Source organism: Thermothelomyces heterothallicus (assembly GCF_042370625.1).
Source record: "Thermothelomyces heterothallicus CBS 202.75 unplaced genomic scaffold P884_scaffold_2, whole genome shotgun sequence".
Lineage (NCBI taxonomy): Eukaryota > Fungi > Ascomycota > Sordariomycetes > Sordariales > Chaetomiaceae > Thermothelomyces > Thermothelomyces heterothallicus.
Window position 1 is genome coordinate 1,234,124 of NW_027192563.1, and position 23,616 is coordinate 1,257,739.

General features: G+C 55.6%; 7 protein-coding genes across 7 annotated transcripts; 3 read left to right on the forward strand and 4 right to left on the reverse strand.

Annotated features, from left to right (window-relative positions):
• Nucleotides 1-2,390: 2,390 nt before the first annotated feature.
• Nucleotides 2,391-2,834, reverse strand: P884DRAFT_192098 (cytochrome c oxidase assembly protein COX16-domain-containing protein; the record flags this gene model as incomplete). The annotated part of the gene is made up of 2 exons (XM_069437645.1): nucleotides 2,391-2,471; nucleotides 2,568-2,834. The coding sequence occupies 2 exons, from the start codon at nucleotides 2,832-2,834 to the stop codon at nucleotides 2,391-2,393; spliced, it is 348 nt and encodes a 115-aa protein (XP_069301207.1).
• A 2,351-nt stretch (nucleotides 2,835-5,185) lies between these two features.
• P884DRAFT_191839 (uncharacterized protein) lies at nucleotides 5,186-7,252 on the reverse strand (the record flags this gene model as incomplete). The annotated part of the gene is made up of 5 exons (XM_069437621.1): nucleotides 5,186-5,215; nucleotides 5,299-5,781; nucleotides 6,521-6,788; nucleotides 6,842-6,900; nucleotides 7,010-7,252. 5 exons carry the CDS (start codon nucleotides 7,250-7,252, stop codon nucleotides 5,186-5,188), a joined length of 1,083 nt encoding a protein of 360 aa, XP_069301208.1.
• A 757-nt stretch (nucleotides 7,253-8,009) lies between these two features.
• P884DRAFT_266848 (60S ribosomal protein eL14) lies at nucleotides 8,010-9,033 on the reverse strand (the record flags this gene model as incomplete). Its single annotated transcript, XM_069442060.1, has 4 exons — nucleotides 8,010-8,324; nucleotides 8,407-8,533; nucleotides 8,886-9,001; nucleotides 9,031-9,033. The coding sequence occupies 4 exons, from the start codon at nucleotides 9,031-9,033 to the stop codon at nucleotides 8,010-8,012; spliced, it is 561 nt and encodes a 186-aa protein (XP_069301209.1).
• A 530-nt stretch (nucleotides 9,034-9,563) lies between these two features.
• On the forward strand, nucleotides 9,564-11,181 carry P884DRAFT_236406 (uncharacterized protein; the record flags this gene model as incomplete). Its single annotated transcript, XM_069439989.1, has 3 exons — nucleotides 9,564-10,350; nucleotides 10,519-10,839; nucleotides 10,891-11,181. The coding sequence occupies exons 1-3, from the start codon at nucleotides 9,943-9,945 to the stop codon at nucleotides 11,179-11,181; spliced, it is 1,020 nt and encodes a 339-aa protein (XP_069301210.1). The 5' UTR covers nucleotides 9,564-9,942.
• A 594-nt stretch (nucleotides 11,182-11,775) lies between these two features.
• Nucleotides 11,776-14,508, forward strand: P884DRAFT_236409 (alkaline-phosphatase-like protein). Its single transcript, XM_069439990.1, has 2 exons — nucleotides 11,776-13,701; nucleotides 13,754-14,508. The coding sequence occupies exons 1-2, from the start codon at nucleotides 11,880-11,882 to the stop codon at nucleotides 14,266-14,268; spliced, it is 2,337 nt and encodes a 778-aa protein (XP_069301211.1). The 5' UTR covers nucleotides 11,776-11,879; the 3' UTR covers nucleotides 14,269-14,508.
• An 836-nt stretch (nucleotides 14,509-15,344) lies between these two features.
• On the forward strand, nucleotides 15,345-19,500 carry P884DRAFT_192091 (SNF2 family N-terminal domain-containing protein; the record flags this gene model as incomplete). Its single annotated transcript, XM_069437644.1, has 6 exons — nucleotides 15,345-15,567; nucleotides 15,630-15,665; nucleotides 15,725-15,986; nucleotides 16,081-17,248; nucleotides 17,310-17,795; nucleotides 17,857-19,500. The coding sequence occupies 6 exons, from the start codon at nucleotides 15,345-15,347 to the stop codon at nucleotides 19,498-19,500; spliced, it is 3,819 nt and encodes a 1,272-aa protein (XP_069301212.1).
• Nucleotides 19,501-20,260: 760 nt separating this feature from the next.
• On the reverse strand, nucleotides 20,261-22,543 carry P884DRAFT_216823 (uncharacterized protein). Its single transcript, XM_069439326.1, has 3 exons — nucleotides 21,950-22,543; nucleotides 21,503-21,894; nucleotides 20,261-21,430 (listed from the first exon to the last, which is right to left on the reverse strand). The coding sequence occupies exons 1-3, from the start codon at nucleotides 22,219-22,221 to the stop codon at nucleotides 20,475-20,477; spliced, it is 1,620 nt and encodes a 539-aa protein (XP_069301213.1). The 5' UTR covers nucleotides 22,222-22,543; the 3' UTR covers nucleotides 20,261-20,474.
• Between the last annotated feature and the right edge of the window lie 1,073 nt (nucleotides 22,544-23,616).

Here is a 23,616-nt window from a genome sequence, read left to right on the forward strand (position 1 = left end):
GGCCACGTCGACGTCATGGACGCCGCAGCAGATCACTCGGCCCCGCTGAGCAAGAAGCCCCAGACCCTGGTGGGTGGGTCTCCTTTGATCTGCTGTGGAACCATTGCACGGTTTAACCTTGCCGGCCCCGCTTGAGCTAGTCCGTAGTGTACAACTACGTACCTAGCAGTAGAGTAACTTCCCTACACTACAACTCCACTACGCTAATCCGTAATTCGGCCAGGCTGTGCTAGCTATACACTTACAAAACGCCACCAAGGCTTACGATGCCTAATAGGAAGCTAGCGAGACTGGAGATCGTTTGTTGCTTGGGATGCCCTAGGCTCATAGCCTTCTCGACCCGATTTGTATCGGACAAAATCTGGAGAAAGCCCACTTGCTCGCCCTCGGCCCAGGGCCCAGAGATCTAGATATCAGCACAGGGCACAATAGCCATTTGAAGCTACACTCAGCAAATTACCTTATCTGGGGATGCATTGCTTAATGGACACAGAGGAAGGGGGCTTTTTTTTTTTTTTTTTTTATAAAAAAAGGCTCCATTCGTATTTGTTCACCGGGCCTCGCTCCGACCCCCCGACCTTCTTTCATCGTTGCGGCATCTGCTCACGGGACCCGACCAGCTGGCGCTGTGAGCTGCTGCATGCTTGATTGGTATGTTCCAAATTGGGCGCTGTCAGCAACCCGGCTGTGTGGTTGATCCGCAGATCCTGCGCCCGGTGCTGCGAATGGGAGCGGCTGTCCTGATATGTGGCGTCGAGTTAGGTGCTTGGCACCCGCTCCTGCTGCATTTCGAGACACGGCAAGGCCCAAGACGGCGAAGCTGGACTTTCCCCAAACCGTCGTCCCCGCGCGCTCACCAATAATTCCGAAGGCGGCAGGCTGAGCCGAGGAACCCCACCTACACTACAAGACACACTATAGCGCCGTGCCGGGTAACGAAGTTGGCGCACGATCGTGTTATCAAGGAGTTTCCCTATCACCACCGACAAGCCTCGAGGGATATCAGCCCCTGGTGTCAAAAACAACAACTGGGACCGACCAACTCCGAAGTAGTGATGGCCCCCCAGGATTCCCTGTTCGTCCCATCGCTCGTCATCAATAGTAGCTCGGGCCTGAGTCTCGTCGTCCAACGGTTCGCAAGATTGGCCCACCCAGATGCAGCCCGTTACGGAGCTTTGGCGCTCTTCCCTCTATCATCGCTCCATACACACACGTCATATTCAAGGTTTGGGTGCCAAGAGCGGCCAGCGCCGGCGCGAATTGACACATGACGCGAGTACAGAGTCGGATTTTCTGGTATGACGGGTTGAGCCCATCCGACCGAGGTTTGTCGTGTCGACATAAGCATGACCCGAGTCTAAGCAGTCGGTAGTTGCTCAAAGCAATCCGTCGCTTACTCCTACGGATCCGGGACCGGGGGGGCACAAAGCCTTGTTGTGGCTCGAATGCTTGACCCTCTGAAACACTCGAGGTATCCGAGCGCTGCCAGTCCACGGATCCTTGGTGACGGTAAGCAAACAACAAACACTATCCCGCTAAATTGAGCGTAAGATCCCGTAACGCCGCGGGTTGTAAATTGTCATGCGTTCCCCGACTCGCTACCACGTCAAGCGCATCACATAAGAACATCTCGAACCTTGGTGGTTTTGTTCTAGGGCCTGGGCAATCCCCAAACTCTCGTGGCGGCCTCGGACAGCCGCGAAATGCCGACCCGTTCATTGTCCCTATTAAGTAGGTACCTGTACGTACGGATACCCATGACAGATCTGCTCGCTTTGAAGACCCGATGCAACCTCCCTGAGTCGGGTGCGAGTCGGGTGCACATTGACGCACGTGGTACCCAGATTGCGCTGCTTACTCTCCACACCGATCCCCCAATGTGAACCGCCACAAGCTTCAGCTTTCCGGTGCGCTTTTTTTTTTCTGTGATACCGACCCGTATCACAGCAATGCGATCAACCTTGTCGCCAGCGCCTCGAATCGGGGCCCGTGTGCATAACCTGGCTTGGTCTGTCTTGCTGGAGGCGGGAGAACAGGAAACGTAAATGAACTGGATGCACTATCCCGACGTGCTTGTCCTGGTAAAGAGAGGATTAGTGGTCGCTTGAGGAGGTACCTCTCTTCGATGCAGCAGCCCGCAACACCCAATGCTTTGCAGTTTGAGTCTCTCTCTCTCCCTTCCTCTCTCTTTCTCCCTCCAGGGAGACACCGTGTAGACACGAGAACTAGCGCTTATGCGAGATCATGAAGGGTATGGCCTGCGTGAGAATGGTGTAATGAAGGCAAGGAAGCTCTTCACTCCGACGGGCGGTGCGAGGAGGCAGCGCGCATCGAAAAGCTAACCATCGGCCTCTGGTCGCGCATTTTTGACTTGTGCACTGCCTGCCTCGTCACAGGATACCGTCGCTCTCCCCCTTGAGCCGCTTGACTCGCTTCTGTTCCCAGTTGTCGAGGTCTTTTGCTGCCAGTCTCTGTAGATAATAACACCACGTCAGCGAATAAGCCACTCCCGGCTTGCTAATGGAAATGTAGTTTCCAAAGAAAAGGAGGCGAAGGAAGACACATACGTAGTACTCCTCTCGAATGTCAACCTTCCTGCCCGATTTGCCCAGACCAAGCTCCTCCTCGCGCGTCATCTGCCGGACTTTCCGGTCGTGCCGCTCGTACCTGATCGCCGTCGCCGGGGTGAGCGCGAAGGAGCCACCCACGATAACAGTCATGAAGGGTAGACCGAAGAGCAAGAAGGGCCGCTTGGCCATCATGGCGCGGTAGCGCGCCCCGAAGGTGTTGGACTCTGCCGCTGAGCGGTATTTGCGGTTCTGAAAGACTGCCATTGTTCTTTCCTCCTTTGCTTTCCCCAGCCTTTTTTTAATTTTATCAAGCTTTCTGCTCGAAGTGTTGAAGTGCCGCGGGCTGTGGGAAGTCGAGGTCATATACCGGGTTGGGGCCGATATTGTTGTGGTGTGATTTTGAAATGGAACTCGGTCGAGATTGACATGCAGCGCGGCATTGGGGAGCATTTGAGCGCGATTTGAGTGGGTCTATCTGGAGGGGCACGGAAGTTGTTGAAGACCGCGGGTTAGGGTTTTCCGAGTATCAGCTTGCGCTCAGAGCCACTTGCGCAAGCTCTCACCGCTCACTGTGCCTGATTCTTCGGCACCGCGTTGTTGAAATTCATGTCACCCGGGCAAATGGAACGTGACTTTGTGCGGACGAGCTTGAATTTTTGGATCTTGGAAGACACCAATTACTGATTCGAGCCTCTTTACAAGCGTGGGCAGTGCCTCGAGCAGGAGCAACCCTGCGAACCGTGTGGCTATCAACATGTCTTTTGGCTCTCCCAGGAGGCTCGGGCAGTCGAAGGGCACTTGGAGGTAGCACCCCATCGCAGATTCTCTCTATGCTACGCTAGCTTGTCAGTTCGTCTCTTCAAATAACCTCTGTACGTAAGGCCGCAACGGCCACAACGCCACCGAAGTTGCGCCTTACAAGCAAACCACACGGCGGCCGATGTAGTGCCCATTTTGGCTTCAGCTGATCTAGGATGTCTATTATGGCCGACCTCCAGAAGTTTGCGCCGTCATATCGAGTATCTCAAAGCTCCAATGAGGCAGAGCCAGCTGGCCAGCACGGCGACGAAACTTCTTGCTCTCAAGTGCTTGCCCTTTAGTCCGGAGAGACTAGACGCAGTTTTCATTGGGCACCTACGGTACTTGAGCTGTGCCTTCCCATTTGAAGTGTCCCTTAGTTTTGCGTAAAACTGTTGCATTTCGTGCTACACGCTTTCAAGCAACCAGGACAACTCTTGCCCGTTTTGTTCAAAGAAGTAGATGCCAGTAGATGCCAGTTAAACCCCCTCGGGCCGCTCTGCGCCGCAAAGGATAGTCTCGAGGCCACAGAAACACCCTCTTGGACGGGGACTACCAAGGTCTTCTGCACATTTCCGTTCATGTCAAAAGTCAGATTCATTGAAGTTCTGGCCTGAAAGGGCGCCCCGTCACCTGGAAGGTCGTAAGGTCTCGTACAACCTTAAGACCCGGAGCGCCTTCCGTGGTCCACTGGCTCTCTTCCCAGACTCTCCACGCCGAAGCAGTTGTTCTGCGGTACTCAACTAATTGCTTCATCTCTACCACCCACAGCTTGAGTGCCTCAAGCCTCTACACTCCCTTGCCCCTCGATCCTTCGCATCTTTGGTTCATCTCAATGTTAATCTCAACCAATCTCCCTAGCATGAACTTGATGGTGTTGGCTTCTGTTTGCAATTACAATTCAGCTCGCGTAGACAAGCTTGATTTGAGGTGATGCCTGCTACAGGATTACCTCCCATGCGCACAGTCCGTCCACTGGCTAGCCACACAAACACCGGGGCCTCAGAGACAGGGCGAGTTTTCATACCGTACGAAGTCAAGACAAATTCAGGTCCCCGTCACGCTTGAAATATTCGTGAAGGCATAGAACGAGTTCGCCAGCAGTATCTTTGGTAGCTCAGCCGTCCACCCGGTAGCCAGACGATCAAGCACTCAGCATGCAGTTGTCATGCTCGCTATTTTCTGATATCCACACCAGTCAGCAGCGGTCTCCTTACGGGACAATGAAGGACAGTTATGCCCCTTAGAAAGTGGCCGATGCCGTCAAATCGATCCGCCCATTCCTGCCTCTTGCCAAAATAAGTAGAGGTTCGTCACCCGAAGCTTGAATCCAATTTCAATTATTGGCGAGCAACTTCGTCCTCCCTAACGACAGCCCCAGTCCGGACTAAAAACAAACTGTTTGTAACAGTCCAAGGTCCCCCTTTGGTAAAACCGATAGCGAAATCTCCGGTTTCTCTTTCAATCATGGCGGCAAGGATCGTGAATGACATACTGATCCTAAGTCAACTCGAAAGAGTTCCCTTAATCTCGGCAGCAGTTCCGAAGCAGGGTGAAATCAAGCTCAATCCACGGGGAAGAGCAGGAGGGTAGTCGGAGGGCCGAGGGTGTTGTCAGAAGCAGTCATAGCAGAGCGAGGGCCTGGGGTTAACTAGACAGGCGCACAACACACAGAGCACAAGTGCCGGAAATGGAATCGGTTCGATTAACAATGTGAAAATTGTCCTCCCCCTCCGGCCAGGAGCCCTCCCTCAGCGCTCGGGCTATCTACAATGCTAGAGTACACAAAGAAAAAGGGGAATCGGGCAGCGGATCGTTTATAGCACAGAGAGGTCGCCGAATCTCTCCTGTTGGCATTGTCAGCATCCTCGGTCCAGAAAGGGTTCGAGGTGGAAGCGAAATGAATGGGGAAGGAAGAAAGAAAACCCACCTTGTAGCCTGGCACGGACCAGCGGCCCTTGGACACGAGCTTGGAGGTCTTCTCGTCGATGCTGGGCTCGGCGGCGGCGACCTCGTCGACGGTAAGGTCCTCAAACGGCCGGGCCTCCTCAATGTTCTTGAGCGTCTTCTCGAGGTCCTTGAGCTCGAGGTCGACCTTGGCCTTGGTGGCCTCGGCGTTCTTGATGGCCTCGACCTCGAAGGCCTCGATGGCCTTGAGCTGGCGGTTGAGATCGTAGGTGGCGGGCTGGAAGGCGTTGAAGCGCTTCTCAATCTCGTCGACGATCGCCTGGTTCTTGAGCACGGAGCGGTAGTAGGCGAAGTCGACCGTGGTCGGCTGTTCCGAGAGGAGCTGCACCTTGCGGCGGACGTCGTCGTTGCGCTTCTTGAAGGCCTGGAGTCCGGCCACCGTCTGGCCGCGCAGGCCCAGCGACGTCGTGATCTTGGCCCAGTCGACCTTGAGAGCTGCGCTTCGCTGTAGGATTTTGCGAAATGGAGGAGACGCGAAATTAGCTCAGTCCGGCAACCTCGCAAAAGCCTAGCCAGCGCCCAACTGCCTGCCGCATCCCAATTCCCCCAAACGCCCGTTCCCTAAACCGTGAAAAGAGGCTCCAATTGATTGGGGAGACTTACTGCGGCCATTGTTGCTGTGGTTCTGCGGTGGTCTGGAGTGGGGGGAGTTCAAGGGACGTTGTTGCTTGAGTTTGCCGAATCCAAAGCAACCTCTGCCGGCGCCAGGAACGGTCACGTGATCTTACGGGATGACCCGGCCGGTTCCCGCGACTCCTGCTAACCAAGCTGGGAACCTGGTGCCAACGCGGGTGTGGTACGGAATCTTTTTCCATCTAATGCAATATCATGGACTTCAAGCTCGATATCTTGTAATTTTTTTTCGGTCGATGGATTTCAACTAATGAACAGATGTAACCAGCAGCAGCACACACACACACACACACTCTTCTTCTATCGCTTACATGTAAAAGCAGACCAAACAGCGAGCATTCCGGATTACACGCATCAACACCCAGGGACGGAGCAATTACGCAAGGGTTTCCATTCAATGACTCAAATATGGTCGTTGTCAACTGACCAGCATCAGATACCGATGTCGATAACTGGCAGAGCCTCTTGCTTCCAAGAATGTACCCGAAAATCCACGAACAACGCTGGCTCCCCGCTCCAGACTAGACACTCAATGCCATGATTGAGTTGACTATGTCATTGTCGTTCTCTTTCAGCGCCTTGATGGCCTTCTTCCGGGACACATTGGCTTGAGTCATGACGAGCTCGATGTCCTTGTCCTCGATGCCTTCCGCATCCACCTCCTCGCCATCATCCTCTTCCTCCTCCTTGGCAGCCTCCTGCTTGTGGTCGTGAGCGTGGCCGGCGTGGTCGTGCTCGGCGGTCTGGCTGGCGAGCTGCTGGGCGGCAGCGGCCTGGGCGCTGGCGTTGAGGTCCTCGATCTTGGCCTCGCCAAAGACGCTAGTGGCGGGGTCAGTTCCGAGCTTCACTCGAGGCGTCGGTAAAACACTCACATGTAGGTGTTGCTGTTGGGGGACTTGTACACCTCGGGATTGTTGATCACGAAGAGGATCTATCCATATCCGTCAGCGGTCCGGTCTCCTTGCTCCCCCGGCCCATGACCGAGTTCCCGCCCCGCACACCGGTGGGCTCAGGCCACGTAGCTCTTCCGTTGCACTCACGTTCTTGGGGCGGCGCAGAGTGACGCGGGTGATGCCCGGCACCCGGGTGAGGTGCAGCTTCTCGATGGCCTTGCGGGCCTTCTTCTCGTTGCGGGAGTGGATCACGGCAGTCGAGCCAGCGGGAATGCTAGTATCACCACCAGCCTCGGCCTCGGACTCGTCGCTGGAGGACTCATCGAGCTCCTCGACGGTGGGCTTCTTGGTCTCCTCCTCGGGGACTTCCTCAACGCGGGGTTCGGCCATCTTGGAGAGCTAGCACCGTCCAACTTTGTCAGCTCGCCACGCTCCGCACACAACATAATTGCTTTTAGCCACTGCAGCAGCCGCAGTGGCCAGGCTTCCTGTACAATACGGGAGCCTGGAATCACATGGAATTGGTGATGCTCAAACGGGACTCACGTTGATATCGGAAATGCCGCTAAAATGGGTATGCGGGGGTTAGAAGGAGCTGGTCAGTCGTGGTGGGAAAGAAATGTTCGGGGTCCAATTTTCAGGTAGGGCTTGTTCGGCACCGCAGAAGGTACAGACGCTAGTCCCGATTAGGTAATCATCATTGTCTTCATCAAGTTCCCTAACAAAACGACCAGCGCAACTGGGCCTGGATCTTCAATGACCAGCCTGTTTCACACTTGTCAAACTCTCACTAAATAAGAAACCTGGGTAGAACACCCAAGCAGAACGGAAGGGAAATATTTGTCGCCACGGCGTCCGCCAGGGTTTCGTATTCTGATAGCTCACACAGCTGCGCGCAACCGCGCTGTGCTTGTGGCATGGGCAACAACAGCCCGTAGGTCTTGGCTGTTTTTAGGCTCAATTTCGCATTTTCCATATGACGCCGGTCACCTTGACGATGTGACATACAGGTCTTCCGAAAGCGACGCAGAGAGAAACCCAGCAACCCGAATGCTGATGTTCATGCAGACCGTTCCAGAATACCATCCTTCCCCCCCAGAAAAGCCATGCCGAACCAAACGCTCCAACACAAAGCAGCAGATTGCCTTTATGCCGCGGCCCTGATCTTGGCAAGAGCCTTGCGCTCCTCGAACCTCCGCTGCTTCTTCAACCGCATAACCTTGAAGCGGTCGAAGTCGGTGAGCGACTGGCGGCGCTCCTGCTGAAGCTGCTTCTTGGCCCAGTTGCTCTCCTTCCACTTGGCGTCCACACCGCTGGCCTCCCACGCCTTCTTAACGGCCGCCGTGCGCGCACCGCGGGGAAGCTTCTCGATAACGATCGGGGTAAGAAGAGTCCGGGAGAGCTGGACAACGCCGCGGGGAGTGGCGAGCTTAGGGTCTGAGGAAGGACCATCCACGAGGACCTAAATTTCAGCAGTTTAGTCTCTCCGTTCATGTGAACCTCCAATGCCCCGGCGGGCCCGTCACGGATCGGATTCCACGTACGCGCTTGTGGTCAACGATCTCGACGATGGCCGCCAGGCTGCCGTTCTCGAGCTTGAGCACGCGGCCAACCTGGACGCGGCGCCAGCTTGTCGCTCCGATCTCGATCGATGCCATTTTGGTCGACGTTCTGATACGGTCGGTCGTGTTAGTTGACTGGTTCGCAGGGGGGGCCGGCGAGATTGAAATCGTGCAATATGCGCAAAATGGCGAGAATATATTATTCGTCTTCTAGAGTCACAAGGAAGGAGGTAGGAAATGCTCGGCGTACCTTTGATGCTATTCCGGTGCCGTCAAAGAATCCGTGTCGCTGCCGTTCGCCGATATCGAGACCGGGCAATTTTTGTGCGCGCCTTGGTAATTGGCAGGGCTCGACCAAATTTTGCGGAACACAAGGTCCCGATTCCGACGGCCGAGCTGCAAAGCCACACAAGGTGGGGCTGGCTCCTCTGCCATGGTGGCTTGAGTCCCTAGTGACCCACATTATCGACTCCATCTTCCCCAGATTGACTTCATCTGATTCTCCATCAGTTGCCCTTAGAGGGCCTCCGTTTGACGTATTGCTCTGCAGCGGGGAGTAGACTCTCTGCTTGAAACGCTGAGGCAATGTCTAGTCGTGTCACCTACCATGGTGGTATAACCCTCCTGGAGATTTTATGGGCCCGAACAATTGTAGCATCAGATAGAGGTTCGTCAACGCCTGATAGTTTTGGGTACTCTCTGAATCTCCTCAGCGTACTCAAATGCCTGGCACAAGCAAGGGAGGCATTGCAGCTGTGACAACAAAATAATACACTCGCAACTCTCCTACAATAGTAGTGTAAAGTGAGGACGGGATGCATTCCGCAGTCGAGGGCAATGGGCAGATGCGAAAGCCCCACCCTAGCCTGGAAGCCGTCCGGTTCTCTTGCTGATTGACAGGACGTGGTTGCCATGTGGTTGCATATCGAGACCCTATTGGAACGATTCGGTGACTGCGCAAGCCGCAAGCTCGAGCAGGCACCGACCGACAAACGAAAGCTGCTGCGAGGAATAGAGATACTTAGTGACAATTAAAAAAAAATAAAGATATAACTAAATAAAGACTAAGAAGGGCACGACCCTGAGCCTTGCCTGCAGTTCGAACCCCAGAAAGTGGGGGGCCAGCCACAGCAGTTACGTCGGATATGCAACAGCAAGGCGGAGCAACACCTCGGATACCCAGCTTCTTCGATACACAAGCACGGATCAGCTACTTCACAGTAACCTCGAAAGCTAAACATTAAGTCGCTTCTTTCCGTATTTAGCCAGGACCATCAGGAACTCGAAACAGCAGCCCCAAGGGATCCACCGCCCCTCATCTCGTCTTATGTGGAAAGCACATCAACCCCACAGATCGATGCCGAGAGAGAGAGAGAGGAGGAGTTCGTGAAGACTAGTTGTGTCAACATCCGTCAACAGGAGACATCTACGGCCTCGCCGACCATACCAGCATTTCGTACTTGCTAACCCAAGCATTCAAAGAAATATCCGACGCCGCTGGTCCAGCGAACAGCAGCGATGGCTCAGCCAATGGGCCTCACGGCCTCAGACATAGAATTCGCCGAAGCTACGCCAGAGCAGCGGCGGATCTCATGGGAGCTGTGCAGTCGAAAATGGGCGGCCCCTATGTCCGTCGACGATTATGTTGAGCGGGAGCAACACATGGCGGAACATGAGCTCAACCGGGATGGGGGCTGCCGATATTGGGTGCTCTACCTCAAGGGTTACCCCAGACAGGTGATTGCCAGTTGCGAGACATTGCGAAAGCTGATGTTTATCGCCGACTGCGCCGAGAGACGTGTCCGCGAGGCCCACGGTTACGTCGTCACCAACGTCTATACCAACCCGACCTACCGCCGGCAGGGAATGGCCGCCTTCCTGCTCCGGCGCGTCCAGGAGCGAATGGACGCCGACAGCGACTGCAGCGTGCTATACAGCGACAGCGGGCGGAGCTACTACGCCAGCCTTGGCTGGCTACCCGTCACCAGCCACCAAGCGACCCTCACCCTGCTCCCATCGACCTCGTCGTCACCATCAACAACCCCCTCAACCCCGCTGCGGCGGCCGCAAACCCGGCCCCTTAACCTCTCCGAGCTTCCAGATCTCTGCCAGAAAGACATTGCCCACCTCACTAGGACCCTCACCTCCCTCGCGACCGCGACCGCCGCTAGCAACAACAACAACAACACCTCCATCTGCTTCTTGCCCACCTACGCGCAGATCTCCTGGCACCTCGCCCGCGCCAGGTTCGACGCGCTCAAGATCCTCCCCTCTGCTACCATGGCCACCACCCCGTTGACCGTGGGCGCGGTGACGCTCCCCTCCCAGCGGGGCGCGGCCTGGGCGTGCTGGTCTCACGACTGGCGCAACAAGCGGCTGCGGGTGCTGAGGCTGGCGCGTGAGGGTGACAGCCGAGTCGAGGGCGGGGCGGGGAAGGAGGATGATGAGGTGTTGGAGGAGGTGGAGGAGGGAAGCGACGTGGCCGTGTACGAGACCGCGTGCGTCGTTGACGTCGCGGCGCTGCTGGAGGCGGCGGTGGCCGAGGCGCGGCGGTGGGGGTTCCTGGAGGTGGTGGTGTGGAATCCGAGCGACCTCGTCAAGATGGGCTGCAAGAGCGTGGGGAACGCGCTTCCGGACGAGGTCAAGGTGGTATTTGAGCAGCGCGTGGAAGGGTGTGTGCCGAGCCTGAGGTGGAAGGGAGGGAAGGTGTTAGCGGGCGTGGTGTGGGAGGAGAATCATGGGTATTGTGGGTGTTGACGGCAGAGCGGGTGGATCGAAGCATGGTCATGCTGGAATGCTAGAATGGGCTCGCCGCAGGATGAGCTCGCTGCAGGATGAGAAGAAAGCTGTGCAGGTGACCCAGCTGTGAGCCTCACCACCCTTCCATTTTGGCCTGGCCGGCCTGGGCTGGAAACGGGTGAAGAGTAAATACCTAGGCTTGTCAGCTGGGTGTCAGGACCCGTAGCAGACTGAGCAAGCCTTGGTGCTGCGTGTTTTTGGTCCCCTTCTGATTTCTGTCTTTTCTTTAGTGCTTTCTTTCTTCATCTTTTTCTTCTCTCCTTTTTTTCCATTTTTTTTCTCCTTTGGTTGTATTTGTATTGACTGCCGGGCTGTTTCGACAAGCTTTCCGGTGATGGAAAGTGGTTAAAGTTTCTTTAGAAGTTGGGATGATTCAATTGATGTTGGGTATCCACTTCCTCTGGGATCCCTGCCGGGAACCCCTTGCCAGACATGATGAAACCAGCCAGGTTCGAGCCAATCAGCTGTGGCCCTCGCATCCTTAATGTGAGACTCGGTGTCTCTTATCATCGCTCGACTTCTCATCGACCAGAGAAAGGCATTCGCTATCACTCTCTCGCCGTTCGCACCGTTCTCTGCCATGATTGACTGACCAATTGGCGCCTTAACGAGGTCCGTATACCCACACAAATGGGAGCGCCCTTCGTCCACCCAGAATGCCGCTGCAGCCGTTGAAAGCGACCGCCGTCGGCGGCCGCGACCCCTCGCTCCTCTCGCCCTCCGAATATGACGCCGACGCCATTTCCATTCGCAGCGACCAGGACACCGACAGCGATGACGACGAGCGTCAGCTTCGTGCGAGGAACAGCCGCGAGCTCCGCGCGCACGACAGGCTGGTGCTGATGGAGGAGGAAGAGCTGGACCACTTGGTGATCGAAAACCGGAGGAAGCAGGAACGCCAGCGTAGGGGCTCCGGGCTGCCGATACCCAACCCGCTCAGGTTGTTGACCAGGCGGCTCAGTGATGTATCACCATCGTCGTCGAGGAGCCCGTCTGTGCAGCCGGGCGAGTCGGTTGACGACCTCAGAGCAGAAAAGAGGCGGGCGAGGCGGCAGAGGAGAGAGATGAAGCGAGATCGGCTGCTGGCTGATGCACAGCACGGCGAGGACGGTGAGCTCATGTACGAGATGGAAGAGGGCGGCATGAAGGAGGGCAGCTCGACTGGCGAAAGCAGCGAACGAGACGATAGCGACGAGGTCGACCGGAAGCACTTGCTGCATGTTACCGATACCAAGTCGAAGCGAAAACGCAACTGTTGCCGTTGGGTGTTGTTTTACGCCATCATTGCCGTCGCCTTTGCAATCCTCGTTCTTGTGGCGTGGAAGCTATCCCTGGATCGGAAGACGACGCATTATAGCCAGAAACTCGTCAGCAACGGCACCGCCATGTTCGCACCCACCACAATCATTATCAGCTTGGACGGGTTCCGGGCCGATTTTCTCAATCGGGGGTTGACACCGAGGCTCAACGCCCTTGTTAAGGAGGGCGTATCACCCCTCTATATGCTCCCGTCTTTCCCTAGCGTCACGTTTCCCAACCACTACACGCTGGCTACGGGGCTCTACCCGGAGTCCCACGGCGTTGTGGGCAACAGCTTCTGGGACCCGATGCTGCGGGAAGAGTTCTATTATACGGACCCTTCGCGGAGCATGGATCCCAAGTGGTGGAAAGGTGAACCCTTTTGGGTTACAGCGCAGAGGCAAGGGCTCAAGACCGCCATACACATGTGGCCCGGCAGCGAGGCAAACATCCTCAATGTTGACCCCACGTACTTGGACAAGTACAACGGAAAAGAGCCGTTGCCGAGGAAGGTGGACAGGATTCTTGAGTTTTTGGACATGCCGGACTCGGACCGGCCTCAAATCATCGCGGCGTATGTTCCTAACGTCGATGCTGATGGGCACAAGTACGGGCCGAATAGTACTGAGATCCGGTCCACCATCCAGAAGGTGGACAAGATGCTGGACGACTTGTTCAAGGGGCTAGAAGAACGGCATCTGGCGGACATTGTCAATATCATGGTGGTTTCTGACCATGGCATGGCGACTACGGACGTCTCCCGGCTGGTACAGCTCGAGGATCTGGTGGACCTGAGCAAGATCGAGCACACAGACGGCTGGCCACTGATCGGATTAAGGCCAAAAGATCCCGCTGATCTCAAGGACATATACAATGGGCTGATCGAGAAAACGAAGGGAAATCCCAATCTCGAGGTCTACCTCCGCGACGTTGACATGCCAGCACGGTATCACTTTTCTAACAACCAGCGCATCGCTCCGTTGTGGATTGTGCCGAAGGCGGGCTGGGCGCTGGTCAAGATGGACGAGATGAACTTGAAAGAGGCACAGGCTCAAGGGGCGGTGTATCATCCGAGGGGCCTTCACGGCTATGATCATGAACACCCCTTGATGAGGGCGATATTCATTGCCCGTGGCCCGGCTTTCCCGCACCAGCCAAACAGCAAACTCGAGGTATTCCGTAGGTGTGATCTGTCCCGCAATAACCCCTATTCGCGCGCTAACGCTGCCAGAAAATATCGAGGTATACAACATGCTGTGCGACTCCGTAGGGATCGAGCCAGCGCCCAATAACGGCACCCTTCGGCTGCCCCTCAAGCCAGTCGGGCTGCATGATGACTCGGCCACGGACGGCCTGGACACGTCAGCCAATCCCGCGGAGGCTCACACCATCTCAACCTCTCGCGTGGCGCCGAAGCCGACAAGCGCCGTCTCGGTCAACCCCGGTTCTACAAGCAGCGCTCAGACGAGCGTCCCGTCGAAGTCCGTCGGCGTTGACCAGCCGGTGCCGCCGCCGCGGCCGACCCAGGCGCCCTCGGGCTCGGACAATGGCGGCGAAAGTGACAGTGACGACGACGACGACGACGACGACGACAAGGAGGATGATTCCTCGGCCGTCGACAATGCCGAGTCGAAAGTTAAGGAGTTTTGGGATTGGTTCACCGGAAAGGTGAGCACCTGGTGGGGGAAAGTGACGGGTAACGGCAAGGAAGGTGAGGATGGTGGCAAAGACAATTCCTCCGAATAGCCAATCCTTTGCTTGCTTGCATGCATTCTTCAGTGTATGGTATATTAGTTTAGAAGCGGCATTTGCTTTTGGGTGCTGCGTGGCGTCACAGTTTTGGTGTTGGTAATGTTTAGCAGGCGCATTAAGTTTTGCTTTCTAAAGCGCTTTGGGCGTTTCGACGTGCACATCACGCAGTCATGACGAGCGTTCGCGGTTGTCACAGAGAGCGAATGAGGGGGGTCCGTCTTTTATTATCAGAAGAAATCCAAAGCAATGCCACTTTTCGGTGTTGCATATCGATACCAAGACTCCAAGTAAACCACGCCCCGCCAAGCCGTGGTCCCGCGAACCAAGATGTGGAGTCGCCAGGGGCAAGTCGCGCATCTCATGTCGAGGGGCGCGCGCCGGGGTGGGGCAAGGCAGGGTGCCATTTGCGGTTGATTCCACGAGGCTTGGAGGATGAAGGTGCATTCTTGAGAGCTTCCATTTGATGAGAACCAGAGGCTCGGACCTGCACTTTCGGTCAAGCGACAGTGTAAGTGGCATCCCATGTCTGAATGTGCAGCGGGTTGGCCTCAGCCATCGCCAATCGAATTTTTGGCCCAAGCCTACTGCGTAATTCTTGCTCTGTGGTTTCTCGATCAACAAGTCGTTGACGCGTGGACCGTGCCTTCCTGTTCTGTCCAACGTGAGACATTGAACTGAGGCAGCCGCGTCCGACTCCCAACAGGCAACACTGCACAGGACCCGAACTGGATCGGTCACAGAATTCGCCCTTTGGTCCTGATATTCTTCCCAAATTCCTCCTTATCTTTGTTTCTGGCTGGCCCGCACTCTTTTGCGCTGGTTTAAGCCGCGTACAGCGCCTCAGCAGCCTAGAACTTGTACGGCTCACTTTGATTCCGAGCGAGCCTTGTGCTGTTCCCTCTGAACGCATTATTCGGTATTCCTGCAGCCAATTACCACAGAACAAGGCCTCCGTTCCAAGCAGCCTTCTCTCTCGCCACTGCCCTTTACAATAACTGCAGCTTTCTGTCAGCCGAGCTCGGCGGTCGCAGGATTTATTCGTCGGGGCATCAGCATGACCGCCGCGCGCCATGGATTCCAGGACAAGCTGCTCTTCTCCGTCCTCAACCGTTTCGCACTCCATTTACGATATCCCAGCCCTCCTTGACGAGCTAGCAATTCAGCGAGCTGTGCTAGCATCTCTCATCAACGACTTGCCTGATGATTCGGATCCCGCTGTAGCGCAGGAGGTAGAACGCGTCAAGGCAAAGATTGCGAACCTTAGGCGACAGATTGCCCGATCTAAGGGCAAAGGTGCGATTTACCAAACTTCCCAGATACTGGCAGCCGCATATCCTAACCCGAGCGTTTTGTAGCCCAACCAAGATTCCCAACTATGGACGGCAAAGAGGGTACGCCTACTATTAAGAATTCCTCAACTACCTCGGCGGCGAGCACTGACCACAACCAGAAGATGGCCGCTTCCACAGTACTTCAACACCTTCCAGCAATAGCAGCTCGTTAGATATGAGTCTAGGAGAGGGACAGATGCAAGACTCGGGCATCCCAACGCGAAAACGTTCTATCGGTAGCTCCCATCTCGCTGCGGACTCGCCGAGCCGGAGCGCTTACAAGTCTCGACGAACCACCCCTATCCCGGCTCCTGGGCCGTCCGACTTCACCTTTGAAGCGTTTTGCGATGTTCCGGACGACCAGGTCATCGACCTTACTTGGTAAGTTGGTTCCAGTCCCCAATGAGGGTTGGGAAAAGATGAGAAGCCCACGGGGTCGCGCTGAGGCTCAACAGATGCTAACTACGTCTTTCAGTGATGATGACAATGTGTGGCGGTTAGCCATTCAACGACAGAAAGAAGCGGAGGCGCGCGCGAGCCAAGTAAAGGCCGAGGTGGATAGAGATGCCGCCATTGCGAGAGCCTTCAGTGGGCGGGCCTCACCAGACCCGAACAGTCCGACTTCCGCATCGCCATCTCAATTAGGTCAAAACAATGCCCTCAACACAATTCTTGACAGATCCTCTCAGTCCTCGTCGTGGGCATCGGATGTGGCGGATCGAACCAAACAGGAACCGGGCTTGACACCGGCGGCGAGGCCGCCTAGATCAGTCCAAGCGGAGCCAATCGACTTGACAGGGCGCGGCGCTGACGGGCGTCCTTGGAAACATTCCACAGTCATGCCTGAAATGGCACAGAATTCCCTCCGGACGCCAGTCACTTATATTGATTCAGATGACGAAACTGATGCATCTGGGGGTGCCACTTCCCGACCGTCCTTACCTTCACTTCCTTCAGTATTTTCTCGTCCTGGGTCCTCCAGTTCAGCGGCCTCCACGCCTGTGTTGCCGTCGTCATCGCGGAATGTCACCTCTGGGGTACCTGCCATTGAGTTGGCCCGACAGACCTCCATGGCGCGGCAAGAAGGCCGCCTTTGGCCACCAGCCGCCCCTATCGGCCAGCGACTGCACACGATAAGCGGATCATCACAGGGTGTCTCGAACGGCTATTCATCAGGCCTAACACCCCCAGCTGCTAACCGGCCAGGATATGTGAGCAATGGCGCATACTATACTCTGTCAGGGCGCTCAGCATTTTCTGGTCCGAGCCTTGCCGAAACCATCAACCGTGTCAACAAGTATGACTTCAACAGCATGACGGATATGCACGGGAATCCGTTAAACGAACGCCTCACTACTTTTCTCGACGACTACGTCAATGACCCCAGGAAGACAGAAGAAGATATCCAGAAGCTGCTCTCGAATATCCGGCCTGACATGGACGTTCCCGAGGAGGAGCGCGGCGAAACTCCCGATGCCATGAAGTACCCTCTTTATCCACATCAGCAGTTGGCACTGAAATGGATGTCAGATATGGAAGAGGGAACAAACAAGGGCGGCATCTTGGCAGATGACATGGGTCTCGGCAAGACCATCTCAACTCTTGCCTTGATTGTCTCCCGGCCATCTACCGACAACATCAAGGTATGTAGCACTCATTGTCAGGAATGGGTACTTTAACGCGGACGTTCTAAGACTTCTGCAGACCAATCTCATTATTGGCCCCGTCGCTCTCATCAAGCAATGGGAACTTGAGGTGAAGAAGAAGTTGAAAAGCACTCATAAGCTGAGCGCGTTCCTCCTCTATTCCAAGAAGCGGCCTTACTCCGAGCTGAAGAAATACGATGTCGTACTCACCACATACGGATCGGTAGCTGCGGAATGGAAGAGATACAACCAACATGTCGCGCAACGCAATGAATCAGACGATTATCGAGAGGAAGATGATATGGAGTTGTTCAACAAGTGTCCAGTCCTCCACCCGCGGAGCAGATTTTACCGCATCATCCTGGACGAGGCCCAATGCATCAAGAACAAAGACACCCAGAGCTCGACGGCCGTGCACAGAATCAATGCGACGTACCGCTGGTGCCTTACAGGTACTCCGATGATGAACGGCGTATCAGAATTGTACCCACTCATCCGATTTCTCAGAATCCGGCCGTATTCTGATTTCAAAACCTTCCAGAGGGTATGATGTGCCCCCCGTACACACCGCAACACTTCATGGGCAGTTTCTCACCCGTTTGCAGACATTTAGGGGTTTGAGCGCAAAGGGCCATGTGTCGGACTACACGCGTGACAATGCTATGCGGCAGCTTCAAGTCGTCCTCAAGGCGATGATGCTGAGACGGATGAAGGACTCGATGATTGACGGCAAGCCCATCCTGACACTGCCACCAAAGACAGAGAACTCGGAGCACGTTGTCTTTTCCGACGATGAGCGCCAGTTTTATCAGGACCTCGAGACACGGTCTCGGGTGCAGTTCAACAAGTTCCTCCGTGCGGGAACCGTCGGCAAGAATTACTCCAATATCCTAGTCCTTCTTCTACGTCTTAGACAAGCCTGCTGTCACCCTCACCTGACAGAATTCGAGTCTACGGCCGCAGCCATTGAGGACATCGACATGGAGTCTCTGGCAAGGGAGTTGGATGGCACGGTTGTTGAGCGCATCAAAGCCATCGAAGCGTTTGAGTGCCCGATATGCTACGATGGTGTTGAGGACCCGCTCCTCGTCATTCCATGCGGCCACGATACTTGCACTGAGTGTTTTACCTCACTCACTGAGAACACGGCACAAGACAATATCAGGTTGGGTGATGAGAACCGGGCCGCCAAATGCCCGGTCTGCCGTGGGCCGGTCGAACCAAAGAAGGTCATCACGCTTACCGCTTTCCGGAAGGTGCATGCACCAGAAACCCTCGAGGCCGAAGACGGTGTACTGGACGAACTCTCGGAGATTCCCGACTCGGAAGATGACGACTTTACATCTGATAGCGAGACCGAAACTGATGAGGACCAATTTGGGAATCTTTCAGGTTTTGTCGTTCCAGATAGCGAGGATGGCGACGGCGATGGGATTGTTGACGGCGCCGAGTCCGACACTGGACTGGACACTGCTGCCATGGCTTTGAACGGCGAGAAAGGAGAACACCCTCTGGGAGAAAGGGACGCTAAATCTTCTGGGAAGCCGGCCACAAAGGGAAGACAGCGCCGTAAGGCAAAGGAAAAGGCGACAGGCAAGCGCACGGCCGAGGAAATCAAACCCCACATGCTGAAGCAGCTCCGGAACGACGCGGATAAGAACAGAGAAGCCCGCCGTCGGTACATGCATTACCTTCGTGATAACTGGGAGGATTCGGCCAAGATCACTCAGGTCATTGAACTCCTCCGGGAGATCCAGGAAACCGATGAGAAGACGATCATCTTTTCTCAGTGGACCACTCTTCTCGACCTGATTGAATGCCAGATCAAGTACAAACTCAAGCTCCGCTACTGCCGTTACACGGGCAAGATGTCGCGCAACCAGCGCGATCAGGCCGTCCAGGACTTCATTGAGAACCCGCGCAGCACCATCATGCTTGTCTCGTTGCGCGCGGGCAATGCGGGCCTCAACCTGACTGCCGCCAGCCGCATCATCATCTGCGATCCCTTCTGGAATCCTTTCATTGAAGCGCAGGCTATCGATCGCGCCCACCGTATCGGCCAGCAACGCGAGGTGAAAGTACATCGTATCCTCGTCAAGGAGACGGTTGAAGACAGAATCTTGGCACTACAGGAGAGCAAGCGGAAGCTTGTGGAGGCGGCCCTCGATGAGGGCCAGAGTAAGAATGTCGGCAGGTTGAGTGAGCGTGAGCTCGCCTATCTGTTTGGCGTTAACCCGGCGAGGGGGTGAGAGTGCAATGTGTGGTGGTTAGTGTGCTGTTGATTTCACCTTCAATGGCGGCGAGCGAGGCTCGTCTTGCTACTCGTCTGCTGGGCCTCCTACCTCGGCTATGTTGGACAAGTGGCCCTGTCCATTGTTGTATCTCATCGGGATTGCTGTTTTAGTAATGGCTTGCTCGTTTCAGAACTAAACGTCCAGTTGTCATGGAGAATGGAGACCTTGCGGTCGGCGACATGGCTCTAGATTTGTAGCACGGGCCTTCGGCTTGGAGGATTTGGGGGGTTACTATCCTGGGTTCGGAGTTGGGCTGTTTGGGGGGAAGACTTTGTGATACCGCTCATGTTCTAGCTGGGTATCATGTTCATGATGCTACGAAGACAGGGCATGGCCCGGGACTTGAACTTGGCTGCCATGATCCCTCTGGCTTGTTTGGGTTAGTACTCAGCGGCGTCTGTATTGGCTGATGATTAGCCACAATGTTAAAGCTTGGCCACATCTCATGATTGACGCTCAGTCCAAGTTCTCGTGGTGTTTCCCTGAACCACGGTTGAAGGTGTTCCCTTTAATGGCGGACCCATTTGTACAGGTTGTGGTCTGAAGAGAGCCCGCATACATTCGCCGCCAGCCATTCATGGGCTGTGAGCGAGATGTTGCTCGATCCGCGCGTTCCTGCAAACTTGAGGCACAAATAGCATCTTGGGTAGCCCGAACTTAGCAAGAATGAGACGAGGCAGAATATCCAAGTCGGTTCTATGCACCATTTGAATCACCGAGTTTGGATAAAAACAGCGGTTGTTTGTCAAATACAAAACATAAATACGTGAAATGGACCAGAAAGCCGAGGCGCCTTTCCGGGTCTGGGTATCCAACTCGCTAATCAACAGTACAGACGCGAAATGCACATACTAGTTAGTAGAAACCCCGTCGCTTTTCAGTACTTGCTCCTCACACCGTGTGTGTGTCACTCATCACCTCCAGAGACTCTAAGACTGCCAATCCCATGGCCTCTGCTGATGGGGCTCGAGCCACTGCTTCGGCTGTCCGGCCGGCTGCTCACGGAAGGACGAGTGCGAAGGGAGCTCGTATATAGGTTGCGACCGGGCGTACATCTCGCCCCTGGTTGTGGGGTCCAGCTCCGCGCGTGCGGTATTACTACTGTCCATCTCCGCTCGGGTTGCGCCGTCGAGCTGTTGCAGCAGCTGCTCAGAAGGTAATTCCTGCGCTCGTGCCGGTGCCGCCTTCGGGTCATAGCCGTCCTTGTGCGTTCCCGACGCATGCGCAAGAGCTGGGGAACCATCCGGCGTGGCGGGCGTGCCGGGACCGAGAGTGGTCGAACCTGCTTCAGTCTCCGCAAGCCGCTCTGAAGCTTGCCTCTTCCTCCGCGCCAGGATGACAATGGCGATAATGGTAGCGAACGCAATCGCGCCCAGCGAGACGCCAACGCCGATGCCTGCCTTGGCACCGGTGGACAGCCCGGCGTCTGAACCGGTGGGGTCCTCTGGCGAGGCGGACGGCGTCGGTAGCGGCGGTGGCTCTTGAAGTGCGGACCATGGTTGCCAGGTGTCGTCTGCATACTTCACCTCGCCGAGCCGATCCTGAACAAAGTAGTAAAGCCATACACTGCTGGTAAACATGTCGTAGGCAACGCCTAGATGACCGTTCGGGTCGTCGGCCTGGGGCCAGACAGTGTTGGGTTGGCTGGCTCGCCGGCCCCAGGTGTAGTTCTGATTGGCCACCAGGTAGAGATTTCTGTCATTGCCAATGTACCAAAGGAAACGCGTGTAGACCTTGTCAATGGTGACTCCGATGCTCTTAGTCTCGCCGTCCCACGCGGGCAGCGTGAAGTTGGCCGGGGTCCCCTCATCTAGGGAAATGTCATCCCTGGCGGTCTCGGCGGTAGCGAATCCGCCCGCGACCGCGAGCGGGTGTGGCAGGGTGGCTGTTGGCAAGTCAGCAAGAAGGTGGTCATGGAGGAGTAAAAAAAGGGGGGGGAGACGGAGCAAAAGCATACTTCGATACCAAGTCTCATCCTTGTTCCACCGGGTCGCCGCGATGTTCCTCTCATCGCGCGGGGAGGCAACAGTGATGTTTTCTCTGCCGCTGAAGGCGGCGCCTAAGGCGGGCAGGGAGTTTATATCCTCAGAGATGGGACCCCGATACTCCCAGCCGACATCGCGGTTATAGAAAAGCTCGTTGATGGCGCCATCTTCGTCATGGAAGAACACGCGGTAGCCGGTGTCCGCGCCGAGAACGACGGCAGCCAAGCCCGAGTTGGAATGAACGGACGGGGCGCCGCTGGTGACGGTCCAGTTTCCCCGCAGCAGAAACTGGCCAGTTGTCATGTTGCAGTTGAAGAGGGCATTCGTGATATTGTTGGTCTCGTCGAGGTACCAGATCGAAGCTCTGATATGCCCGTCAGTCAACACGCGCCAGTTCGACGGGAGAAGCGAGCACATACTGGGTCATGGTATTGTCATACCAACCCACTCCTGTTAGCGGCGTGCCAATCTTGGGTTTGATTTCGAGGGTGAACGAGTAGTCGTCGGTGTACGAGTACGTCGGCTTGTCATTGCTGTTACAGGCCGTGTAGCGGATCTCGTTGGTCGTGTCGTTGACCAGGATGACCTGCGGTCCGTATGCAGTATACCAAGCCGAAATACTCCCTGCCCGTGCCGGAGATACGGCAGCCGCCAAGAGAAAGAGGAGCAGTCTCCCTACGAGCAGCGCCATCGGCACCAGCCGATTCTCGAGCTCGCCAGTGCCTGAATCGCGCACCCAGTCAGGGCCTCTCAACGGCTCCCCTAACGGAACCCTCCCGCGGCGGGGCCGGGTGTGGTTGACTCGGTTGTTTGTTCAGGCACCGCCGTCTTTGTTCGAGACGCCTGTCAAGCCCGGCAGATAAGCGGAGGGTCGCTTTATGAATATATGTAATTCGACGAAGCGAGGGAAATCGGCCCTGGTCGTCGTCCTGTTGTCGAGGAGCGACATTACCGGCATGAGACAGAAAGCTTTGTTTCGTTTCTGTCCGAGAGAGAGAGAGAGAAAGAAAAAGAATACGAAGGATGCAAGAAGACAGGCAGCAGCAGTAGAAGAAGCACGGGGCGAAAGGAACTCGAACAACGAGGCACAGGAAAATAAGGTGCGGGATCGAGGTTCGATTGGGCAAAGCGCACTTGGAACCATTGGCGACGATGCGTTAAGATACCCAATTAGTGCCAGTTTGAATGCTCCGGGGAGAGAGGACTGCCAGCAAATCCAGCTGTCTAGGCCCGAATAGGCATCTTTTTTCATCGCGCTTCTAATTTCCACAGACGGTGGCCGCCATTCTTTGTGGCACTCAATCCCACCGATCTCTCTCGACGGACCTCTCCCGCGTCCCCTGTCCTCTTCTTTCCAGGCCCTTTGAGGCTGAACCAAGCTTTCGGTTTCGTGTGTGTAAATTCGACGGGGGAATGTTGAATGGCCGGAAGAGCAGGGTGCAAGAGGCCGAAGCCCATGAGACAACGGTCATGTTGCACGGAGTTCGTTCCGGACTTTTCCACTAGGCTGACTACTCTGGCGTCTCAACGAAAGCAACTCTGGACGGAATCAGTCCTGAACCCGGTGTAGGCAGGTATGCGTACCCCGCCCTCTTCGGTGCAGATCTGGGTCGTTCCGCCTCGGGTCACGGGAGGGAAATACGGAATTTTGATCGGGTTTGGCTTGTGCTGTTGGAAACACATCTTGTAACCCGGAATATGCAGTGACACCTGCATAACGAGACGGTGAACGAGTGTATACGGCTACTCTGTAATAACTAAGTTAAGGTGCAAACTGACCCTGGTCCTCGAGAGTAGCGTGGACAGCGCCTTCGAAAATTAACTCCAGTAAGGGTTAAGTGTACACGACGGATTCGTGAAGAAAATCTTTGTTTTTCGTATACGGCATATGGTTAGTTGAACGAACAGGTGAGAGAAGACGGTGGGCGATTGGCCGAAATGCGTTCAAGGAGCTGCTCGCTACACAGTGGACCCCTAACAGGCAGGCCTTTAGAACAGGCGGCAACTCCATGCAGGCCACCCTTGACCAGCCAAGAAAGACGCTTACTGAGCACATCCCCACCAGCCCTCAAATTCGCAATGCCTT

Bases quoted from the DNA above. Each gene is read 5' to 3' on its own strand.
- P884DRAFT_236409 (XM_069439990.1), top strand. From the start codon at position 11,880: ATGCCGCTGCAGCCGTTGAAAGCGACCGCCGTCGGCGGCCGCGACCCC. The intron at 13,702-13,753 runs GTAGGTGTGATC...TAACGCTGCCAG, and splicing joins CAGCAAACTCGAGGTATTCC to AAAATATCGAGGTATACAAC.
- P884DRAFT_216823 (XM_069439326.1), bottom strand. From the start codon at position 22,221: ATGGCGCTGCTCGTAGGGAGACTGCTCCTCTTTCTCTTGGCGGCTGCC. The intron at 21,895-21,949 runs GTATGTGCTCGC...CGGGCATATCAG, and splicing joins TATGACAATACCATGACCCA to AGCTTCGATCTGGTACCTCG. The intron at 21,431-21,502 runs GTATGCTTTTGC...ACTTGCCAACAG, and splicing joins GGATGAGACTTGGTATCGAA to CCACCCTGCCACACCCGCTC.